General features: G+C 38.0%; 1 protein-coding gene across 1 annotated transcript; it reads right to left on the bottom strand.

The window, feature by feature from the left end:
- Positions 1-32: 32 nt before the first annotated feature.
- LOC134813972 (retinal rod rhodopsin-sensitive cGMP 3',5'-cyclic phosphodiesterase subunit delta-like) lies at positions 33-5,294 on the bottom strand. Its single transcript, XM_063821927.1, has 5 exons — positions 5,157-5,294; positions 4,292-4,317; positions 3,915-4,040; positions 2,130-2,235; positions 33-1,455 (listed from the first exon to the last, which is right to left on the bottom strand). The coding sequence occupies exons 1-5, from the start codon at positions 5,255-5,257 to the stop codon at positions 1,374-1,376; spliced, it is 441 nt and encodes a 146-aa protein (XP_063677997.1). The 5' UTR covers positions 5,258-5,294; the 3' UTR covers positions 33-1,373.
- Positions 5,295-11,386: the final 6,092 nt, after the last annotated feature.

Here is an 11,386-nt window from a genome sequence, read left to right as displayed (position 1 = left end):
GCGTTTGCAATAGATAGAATATGAACGAAAGGTTACAGGAAATAATTTGACATGAAACAATTAATATATGTTACAATTATATTACATGAAATATATATTATCATTCTTTAAATAACCTGCAAATTGTTTAGATCGGATTTTGGCTCAACCAAATGTTACCCAAACGGCATAAAAACACTCTAACATGGATGTCAAAAATAATTATAACATTTTATGTTGTATACATTTTTTGATTTCTGTTACAGCTCTCCTAACAGTAAATCAAACCCCAGTCAAAAACTTTGTTGGTAAAATCTTGGAGGATACAGCAGGATGATTTTGGAACTATCCTCAATCTCATATTTCCTGCCTTTACCTCATTATATTATGATCACATCAATTTAACACTAATTTTAACTTATCTTCAGTGCTACTGTACACCAGCCGCTAAAATCCTATTTTAAAGTAACTCAAAGTATTTGTGGGCGGTCTTCAATAATCGTGACCACGTGACTAGTAATGCTATGTGTCTAGTGACCACGTGACTAGTAATGCTATGTGTCTAGTGACCACGTGACTAGTAATGCTATGTGTCTAGTGACCACGTGACTAGTAATGCTATGTGTCTAGTGACCACGTGACTAGTAATGCTATGTGTCTAGTGACCACGTGATAAAGTGAGTCTAGGCAGCACAGTGCGGAGTAAGAAAAGTGGCCCATTTCTTTGTTACAAATTGTGCTGTCTCAATGCCTCGAAAAGCTTTTATTGCACGAAATTAACTTTTATGTAATTCGAATAAGTGCAATAATATCCAACAACGCTAAGTAACAGTTTGTGACTGTAACTTACATGCTTGCAAATGGACCCTTTCACCGTGTAATGGACTGTCTCAGTAGTTGTCGTCCTTAAATCTTTGATACCAATAAGCTGAGTGAGCATACACATAACTATTATTCCTTTTATGAGGTTCATGGACAACTGTAAAGTTTAAAGGAGGGAAATAACCCGTGGCTGGAAGTTTACAGGTTGTGTATCATGTCGAGGTTCATGTTGAGATTCGTGTCGAGATTCATGTCGAGAAACGAGACATATAACGAGTTACGAGACACATATCGAGACTTGTAGATTGAATTTAGTTACGTATCAAAGAAATTAAATAATCTTCCCCCTATTTTTAACACTATAAAAGTACAAGCGAGTCAATAGAAACCCAATTTGACATACCTTTTGATAAACCTACTGTAAATAATATTCTGAAATCAAGCATGCAATCTCAATCAAGGTTTATTTCTGGAATGTTGAGTATTTAAACAACATAACGGTAGCCAGCTGCTGGAAGAAGGTATTATCACTAAGAAAGAGATTAAGTACTCTAGTCTTAGTAGTCGTTATTTTACACGTAGTAGAGACGTACTTTAGATTGACTGATTTCGTCGTTTCCGTCGTAGAATGTGGTTTCTATCACTACGTTACCGCTGAGAAGTTAAGTGTTAATATTTGATAAATTATTTTTTTCTTTTTGTTAGTACACTGAGAAATAGTGAAAATCTGATAAAAAACTTTGAGCATTTTAACTACAGCAGTAATAATACATTATTGATTAATAGGTATTTTTTTGTATTATTCTAATTTTCATGTATTTTTATAACCCAAATATGCAAAAATGGAGCGATTTATAATTTATCTCATGAATTGCGACCATATAAAACCCCCTCTCTCTCTCTCTCTCTCTCTCTCTCTCTCTCTCTCTCTCTCTCTCTCTCTCTCTCTCTCTCTCTCTCTCTCTCTCTCTCTCTCTCTCTCTCTCTCTCTCTCTCTCTCTCTCTCTCTCTCTCTCTCTCTCTCTCTCTCTCTCTCTCTCTCTCTCTCTCTCTCTCTCTCTCTCTCTCTCTCTCTCTCTCTCTCTCTCTCTCTCTCTCTCTCTCTCTCTCTCTCTCTCTCTCTCTCTCTCTCTCTCTCTCTCTCTCTCTCTCTCTCTCTCTCTCTCTCTCTCTCTCTCTCTCTCTCTCTCTCTCTCTCTCTCTCTCTCTCTCTCTCTCTCTCTCTCTCTCTCTCTCTCTCTCTCTCTCTCTCTCTCTCTCTCTCTCTCTCTCTCTCTCTCTCTCTCTCTCTCTCTCTCTCTCTCTCTCAGGCCTGATCTATCACTTACCTCAAAAGTGACGGCGGTATCATCTGGTTTGAGGCTGCAGCTTCGATAAGATTCTGCCAGGTATTTGTTGATCCAGGTATTACGTAACCAAACTCGAAAAACCATTCTGAAAATCATTCAATTGCTCAGTGTGTACTACATAAAACATAAACAATAATATAACGAGAAACATAATATAATTAATATAACGAGAAATGAGAGTTCAATAAAAACACACAATTATTAATGTTTGGCGATTTGAATGTAACCCTGAATTTCTGTCTCTAAAGTGTGCTAACGAGTTCGAGAATAGGAATGGTAGACACCGGAGTAATTTATTCAACATATTAAGTGGTGATGACTTGCTATTACTTATTGGTTTTTAAAACGGACTTTTTGACGATTTTTCGAGGTCCAAGATATTTAAAATCGAATAAAAACTGTTTAAAGGCATATCTCAACATTTTGCCTGGACAAGCTCTTAAATCTTTAAATATAAATGATCCTTCGAACATATCCTGAAAGTTTCAGGGTGATTGCTCAAAAATTGTAGGAGAAGATTGCTCGCGCAATACAATTACACACAAGCGCTGACCATTTACCGGCGATAATTTCAGCTAGGAACAATATTTTTCTATCGGATCAAAAGCAACTGATAGATATCACTCCCCTCTATCAGAAACAACTAAAAGTCGATTTTGAGAAAATTTCCATGAAGACCCCCCTGCCCCCTAAATGCAAACCAAGTTAATTATATAACGAGAAATGAAAGAAATAAACTCAAGTTCAATACTCTCTGAAATGTGGATTCTGGTCATGGTAGGGAGATGAAGCATATTTTCATATTTTGGCACGTGACAGCAATAAACCAATCAGCTTCCACTATATTGACCACTAAAACCCTAGAATCCCGGTCACGTGTCTAAAACTATGCTTCACCTCCCCAATAGAGCCCGCATCTCTACTATAATTCAGAGAATTCCCTTTGTACAATGTTTGTACAATGAGGCATCATGTAGCCTCCAGGCTCGACAAACCCCGACAAACCCCGACAAACCACGACAAACCCCGACAAACCCCGACATATCCCGACAAACGGGGTTTGTCGGGGTTTGTCGAGGGGTTTTGCCTCGGGCCCACCGGCTACATGAGGCCTTCTTGTATAGTGTTTTTCCACGTAAAGCTTGATGACTCCGTCTCGGCTTTTTGTTGGGAGACTCAAAAAAAAAGAAGAAAAAAAAAGCCTCCAGGCTCGACAAACCGGAAACCCCGTCAAACCCCGTCAAACCCTGACAAACACCGACAAACCCCGACAAACCCTGAAAAATCCCGACTAACCCCGACGTGTCAAGATATGTCGTATCATGTCGGGCCCACCGGCTACATGATGCCTACAATGTACGTTTGTACGACCAACCACGTGCAAATTAGGTAAAAAGCAAAGGGTTGCAAAGTAACCATGATAACGAGGGTTGTTACACGCACGTGCACGTGCAAAGATTGTTAAAGCAGCATTTTTATCGGTTTTGTTGATATTACGTTGTGTTTAGTGCGAGAAATATTTTAATCGGCTGTATCTTCGGTTGTGATGGATATTTTTTGACTCGATTTAAACTTACTAACAAAAAATACTATTAGGTTCCTCCCTGTGACCACGGGTTTTCTAGTCTATTATAATCTCACACATACGATAAGAATTTAAAAGCCTAAAACATTAAGAAAAAATAAAGTTTCTACAATTGTGATGTTTAAAAATCTCGATGTAACAGACACAAATTCGAACAAAAAAGTATATTTAAACCAAACCTTCTAAAATTTCACTGTTGAGAAAGACTCTCTGTTCGAGTCTGAATCTTTTCATCTCTTGCTCTGAACTAAAGTTTATCTCCCGAGATACGGATCTGCATTTCAGTATCTTCTTAGGAACCCGAGCTGTAATAGACTAGATGAGACTTGTTACTGACTTGATTAACCTTCTAATAGACTTCATAAGACTTGTGATAGATTTTGTTGCTGACTACAAATTATGTACATATATATCAAGATAATGACGTAGTTCCATAATAAGATAATAACATGTTGATAGGGATGTTGAGCTGGAACACCGCTCTTGATTGCAGTTAAACATCATTTCTAGGCAATAAATAAATTCTAGGTAAATATTTCCAATTCTTTATAATTACCTTCGTGCTCTTTACTTGACAGCGTCCTGAAACAGAAAGTATTTAGCTTACTTTTATTATTTCAGGTTTCTGATGAACACTAAAAATTGTTGTCGAGGTTTCTGGTTGAGCAGAGATATCGTAATCTTGCTTCAAACTCGAATAAGAGCATCGCATGTCTGCAACAACGTCAGTGTTATTATACTACAGCATGATTACATATCAAGATAATAAAACTATTACATCATTACAACAGAACTGCATGATGAGATTTTAAGTGTTTAACTTCGAGCGTTAACCGCAGTAAACCATCACTGGACCTATTTAAGCAGTGTACCAAACCTCGTCCTCACGGTGTCACGTGATGAAATGATTTATCAATATGTTGACGAGAATAGATTTATACTTTGATGCTTGTCCGAAAGTAATATGCACATATTATTAAGTACTAAGCATTTTGCCAGCAGATGATTTCGCACGTTTTATCAGGAAGTTTGATATGTGAAATGTGTAATGGTTTTAAGTGATATATAACATGGTGGATTCGTGTAGTGTTATTGAGTCTCATGATTTGATGTTTCTTTCATTCAAATTTCAGATTGTTTTGAATAGACTCAGTGAAGACAGATTCTAAATGGATTCTATTTATTTCCATTAGAATCTGTTTTCACTTAGTCTATTCAGAAACAATCAGAAATTTGAATGAAAGTGATATATAATAAATAATAAAAAGCATGGTCAGGATCTACTTTACCATGCACACTAGCAGTTTCGTATCTTGCTCTAAGTTTACACACAAAAAAAACCTTTTTTAACAATTTTCGATCGATATAATTGAATCAATTATTGTGGGACAGGATTCCCACATGAAATGTGAAATACTTACAAATCGTCATCTCCCTGCCAGAGAACCTTGCCACTCTCAGCATCACGAAGATTCATCCAGTTCAGTCTAAACCCAAGTGTCTTCTTCTGCTTAACTTCCATTCCTGGCTCAGGATCTCTTGCAATGCAACCTTAACCTACAACAGCGTATTGGTAAGAAACGAATGAATGGCACTAAGAGTGGTGCTATTAAAATGTTAATATTCTTATTATATTAAAGTTGCTTATGACTTGTAACATACAAGACAATGCAGAATATGGCTTAAATGTATGATAAATTGATTAATAATTTAAATGATAGCTAAAATGAGAAGATCTCAATGTAAATACAAATATTTTCCAATCACACCCAGATCAATAACATCACTTCCACTAGACTGGATCAGCATTTAAAATACAGTTTAAATTGGACTGGACAGTACCAACCTTAACTGGACTCTAGTTAATAACAAGTGATATTATATATATATATATACAGAATGAAACGGTTGGTAAACCAATTGTTTTAATCATGCTCAAACAAAGCATGATCTCTTTAGCGACAAATAAATAAGGAACTGAAATGGGAAATAACAGAGCACCAAGCTGAAAAGTTACACAAACTGTCAGCAAACCTGAGTTACAATTTTAATTTGTACAGCAGTGAGACAGCCATTGTTCCTGTTTTGGAGAGCCAGCTATTTTCAATTTTCTACTTAACCCATGCGTATACACTTAAGTCAATAATTTTACCTTTTATTTGTAGAATGGGAATTTAAATAACCTGTGCTAGTGCCATGAATCCCTGGGATGAGCTAAGGACTTCAATCGGTCTGTATTAATTCAGTCAAATGATTGAGATCAGTAAAACATAGTTGATGAAGGGCCCGCTGACCCGTAGTGCAAGGGGGGCGCCAAAGTATCGTGTGTTTTGTCTAAAACGATTGTAATATAAAACTTCTAATTTGTAATGCATTTGTAATGCATCAAGCTGGCTGACCGAACTACCTTATGAGAAGTACGGATTTGTCTTGAACAAGCAAGGGTTCAAAGACGCTATAGCACTGAGATATGCTCTACCCATTGCCAACATAGCCAAGAAATGCATTTGTGGCAAAGATAACACCTACAACCACATTCTCATTTGCAAGAAAGGAGGCTTTGTCAACAGCAGACACAACCGACTGAGAGACACCATTGCAAGCATTCTTGAAAAAATCTGTAATGAGGTTGTTGTAGAGCCCACACTCCAACCATGCACTGGAGAAAGCCTTCGCCCTGGTACCATTCTGGATGATGGGGCAAGGCTTGACATTGCAGCTAGAGGTCTGTGGTCACCAATGGAGATAGCATTTTTTGATATCAGGGTTTTACACCCCGGAGCCAAATCCAACGCTTATCACAACACCCCAGCAAAGATGTACAATAAGCATGAGAGAGAGAAAGAAAGGAAATATGGAGACCACTGTGTACAGATCGAAAAAGGAACCAGCAATGGCCTTGTATTCTCGACCACCGGAGGTATGGGCCCACAGGCTACCATGTTCCTTAAACGAGTGGCAACACTTCTGGCAGCCAAGACCAGCCAGGACAAAAGCCTCATCATGGCAAATCTTAGACGTCGTTTGCGATTTGAGCTACTTAAATCAGTTTTGATTGCAGTGAGAGGACACAGAGGGCTGAGGACGGTATTATGAGAAAGCAATACCTGTTCACGAACTGGACCTAAATCTCGCACACACCACCAGCGATGAAGACAGAGGTGATGATGTTGATGATGAAGATGAGGAAGTTGATGATGAGGTTGAGAATGTAGAGGAAGAGGTTTCAGAAGAGTGAGCTGAAAAGAAGACAAGATTCTATTCTAATTTATTGATTATTATATTTATTGAAATAAACATATAATATCCATTACTCCAGAAGTGATGACAGGATATTGAAAAAAAAGTGAACAAAATTTGTAATCCTTGTAATCATAATCCTTGTGGATGTGGGACCATTTCGAAAAACTTAACCAGAGTACTAGTAAAATCGCTCTTTTTGGTCCAGAAACACATTATTTTTGAGATGTTATCTATGAATCCTTTAAAATCAGCTGATTAGTTCAATTTTACATTTCTACTTTCTTAGGGGGGGGTGGGACTTAAAGAGGGGACTGGCCACAGGGGCACCAAACGCTACGTAAGGCCATTTATTGATCGGTGGTTAAGTGATAGGCCTGTCAAAGTATTTATAATTTTGTAAGGGTACCCTTCACCATACACACACACACACAAGTGAAAGTGTACTGTAAAATGCACCAATGAACAGCACCATCTTGTGATTAGATATGATCATATGGGTGACTAACATAAATAGTCCTCTGAAAATAATCAGCAAATCACAATTCAGAACTAAAAACGGTATCTTTTCTGTTCCGTCATGTCAGTACATCTATTACAGCAAAAGTGCGATCATGCTTATTGTAGATAAAGCCATTTCACACGAGTTGAAATTTGTCCGAGCTCTATCTATTAAGTTGATCATTGATGGGGATTTTCAATTCGACTCTTGCCATGAGGATTATGCAAATTGATTAAATTTCGTCGCTTGTGCCACGTTTCATGTTATTCAGATCATGTTATATATATATATATTATTAGTCAGCCACAACTATCAGTAAAACAACGCCTTGACTTGTAGGGTGAGAATCCCTGCCACGTTTTTGGTCAGTTTTGCCGGGGCTCTTTCCTCGAGGGAGCATTAGTGTCTACAGAAAAACTGACAAGTCCAATCCGAACCACATCTTCCATCAGAGGTGGTGCTGGGTCTGCTGGTTACTGAACGGATTGGCCTGGAGAAAGGCATAGTCCTGTTATTCTTAAGTTAACCACAGAGGGGGTCAGGCGCTGTTCGCTCACGGCTGGTTCTTGGAGCCAACACCCTCAACCCCACAGAAGTGGGAGCACTGTCGGTGGTGGCTCACCCAGATAAAGGACAGTGTCTCTCCAGTCTCATTTCCAGGCGAACCCACCCCCACTCACTCACTCACTCACACGCCGCCCCCCGGGCCGCTCCAGCTAGTGGATATCTAGCAATTAGTTATTTTCCAGCTAGTGGATATCTAGCACTTACTCCTTTTCCAGCTAGTGGATAATTAGCACCCAGAAAAACTCCGGTAAACGGAAGCAACACGAACACACATACAAAGAAAAGTCACACGCGGCCCAAAATTTCAAATTAAACAAAAAAAGGGTCTTCACAAAACACAAATTTGCTTGGTAGCTTCTTATTGTCAACATTATACCACGCGCGTCGCAAATAAAAGAAATCATAGATTTGGGCAAGAGATACTAGATGCTCAGGTATGCCCGGTAGGTTCCTGTCTGCTCACTAGAAAAGACAGGGGGCAGCCTGTTCTAAAAGAGCGCCCGGGAGATCACCTAGGCATGGGTGGTGCTCTCCCGAGACCGAGCATTATGACAGTTTTCCTTTGGGAAAACGTCGCTCACAAGGCTTTATCCTCCGGAGGGTAAGGAGCACTAGCCCATGCCAAGTGCCCGTACCCTGTGACACCTTAATGTTTATAGAGACATGAAATGGTTACCACTCCATCTTAGACGACAACTCCATCTGTCAAATTATATGTTTAGAATCATCCATGACAATTGTCCTACAAACTTTATGAACAAATTTAGTTACATATCAGGAGGTAGTAGGAGCGGCGAAAGCTGCAACCTATATGTTAATAGATCAACATCACATAAAAACTTTCAATACTTGGGGGCAAAATGTTGGAATAATGTTCCAACAGATCTACGAAATCTGCCCGATGTTAAAAGCTTTAGTGATTCGTATAAGAAACAGCTACTCTCATCTATAACAACAGACCCTAATTATACCGTCGACAATTCATATGACAAATTTTACACTGCAATCATAGTCGACGATAACTAAGTATCTTCTATTTCTTTTAAATCTGAGGCATATATAATTGAAGTGTCGAAAGGATATTCCCTTTTTTACCACCTTACCATTCTGATTGATTCTGCACATGACTGACATGTTTTAACTGGTGAAGGGGTTCGCACAGTGGTAGTTTTATAAACCACTTTTAATTTATTGACCTATTATACCTAGTGGTAGTTTTACAGACCACATTTAATTTATTAACTTATTATACTTAGTATTTATTTTTGGTGACTGTATCACCCAGTACAGTTTTAACATTTGATAATTGTACAGTTTATTGACGACACATTGACCGAATGTTATTTTATATTCTAATTTATATACTAGATATTTTATTTATTTTCCAACAGACGACAACTTCCTGTTTTTTTTTTCCTTCTATATTAGTTACTCATATCTCTTGTACAGACTGTTCTACAAGGACATTGACAGATGATACTCATATTAGGCATTCATTATTGCATCTAAATTATTTCACTTGCATTAGGTTTAGAAATTTATTCTCTGGTTAACAGATTTCAAATGTTTAATTAATTTGTAGTATGACAGTATATAAGAAGTTATTTAATTTTGCTTGGGCTGTTGTGTTGACTGTTGGGGTTTAGTGGTGGTATGGAATTTGAATTTTATATAAATTTACACTATGAGGTTGGGGCATTTTGCATAGTAAATATGGTTACTACTCCTATATATCATATTATTTGATTGGTATTCGATTTCTGATTATTTCCCTAGGAATATGATTATTATATCTCAATTTGGCTTTAGGTAGGGTGCCCCGCTAAAAAAACTGGATTCTTCCAGGAAGCATCCCGTGCACAGAGCTTGGTCTACATATATGTTAAATTATTAACCATTCATTCTGTATGTGCACGAAAATTTATTTCAATCAAAAAAAACCTACAACCGGAAGGACCCCAATAGACGTTAGTCACCAGACGGACGTAGCCTTCCGATAGGGAGGTAAAGTGGGTGCCCCAACCCAAAAAAAACGCCTTGACTTCAAATGTCGGTAAAATTTACCTTTACAGTCATCCTCAATAAATGTAACAGATTTGTAGTGTTGTAATTAGTTTATATATATATATGTTTAATTTCTGTTTAATTTCTGTTTAATTCCTATATATTTATATACATACATATAAATAATGTAAAAGTCACATGGCCAGCACAAACATTTCGGATATTGCATATTGAGGGTCAGCAGTGCTGTGTTTGCTGCACTTTTGTCTTTAATACTAGCCAATTATTGTCCCCACGTCTCACATTCAAGAAAAAAGCTTAAATTTTAATTATGTAACATAAAAATCCAAACAGTGTCACTTACGATTGCCATTGACGGATGTTACTGTACTCGTCTAAATTTCTTCGAAGTAGCGCGCGCCGGGCCAGACCATTAACAATGGTCAAGATTGCCATAATTCATGTCAACTATTTTAAGCAACACCAAAAGCGCTCGATTTGCACAATGAAAGCACGTTGCGTTTAATTTATGTCATAAAATCTGCGCGGCGCACAGCAAAAAGTATAAGTTATGAATATGGAATAATAAAACCTAACCGTTAAAAAAAATTGTATTTTCTGAGCCAATAGACCGGAATAAATTTTTTTAAATCCGAAGCAAAACCTAAACCTATATTTTTTATTCATTTTCCAAAAGGTTAACGGGTGATACTCGTAAAATATCTGTTTCGTATATTGACCGTCGACGAGTCCAACTCGGCTCGCGTTCTGGTAGGTTGTAAACCTACAACCAAAAGCTCAAAAGGTTTATAGCGCGATGCACCACTGGGCCGCACCGCGCAACAAATAATTTTTTCGCAACCACTTGTAGGTTTACAACCTACCAGGACGCGCGCCGAGTTGGACTCGTCGACGGTAATATATGTCAAATCAAATCAAATCAACAAATATTTTACGAGTATCACCCGTAAAGCAACCACTTCAGTTGTCAGTTTGACCATTGTTAATGGTCTGGTCCGGCGCGCGCTACTTCATAGCACGTGCCATCGGGCCATTCCGAAGAAATTAAGACGAGTAACATTCATCAATTGTCAGTATATTGGCAAAATGCACCATTGGGCGGCCTCGCCAAACTGCGAAAGATTGACATCGTGAATCAACATTCAACTCAAAGGTGTGCTCACGGGTTTAGCATTGCCGGGAATTAAGATGAGCGTTTCCGCGTCCGATTTCAAATAAAATTTCATCGAGATCATCAAATTTTTGAGTGTTTACAAATTGTTGAGAAATTTAGAAAGTCTAAGAAGTATAGAGAAGAAAATTTCATTGTCATCGGAT

Source organism: Bolinopsis microptera, chromosome 4 (genome assembly GCF_026151205.1).
Source record: "Bolinopsis microptera isolate Bmic1 chromosome 4, MBARI_Bmic_1.0, whole genome shotgun sequence".
In the NCBI taxonomy this organism is placed as follows: domain Eukaryota; kingdom Metazoa; phylum Ctenophora; class Tentaculata; order Lobata; family Bolinopsidae; genus Bolinopsis; species Bolinopsis microptera.
The sequence above is the reverse complement of the archived record's forward strand: the minus strand, read 5'-3'. Positions and strand labels throughout refer to the sequence as shown.

Coding starts and splice junctions, on each gene's coding strand:
- LOC134813972 (XM_063821927.1), bottom strand. CDS start 5,257: ATGGAAGTTAAGCAGAAGAAGACACTTGGGTTTAGACTGAACTGGATG. Junction 4,318..5,156: donor TGGCAGGGAGATGACGATTT/GTAAGTATTTCA, acceptor TTTCTGTTTCAG/GACGCTGTCAAGTAAAGAGC. Junction 4,041..4,291: donor GTCAAGTAAAGAGCACGAAG/GTAATTATAAAG, acceptor AGTCTATTACAG/CTCGGGTTCCTAAGAAGATA.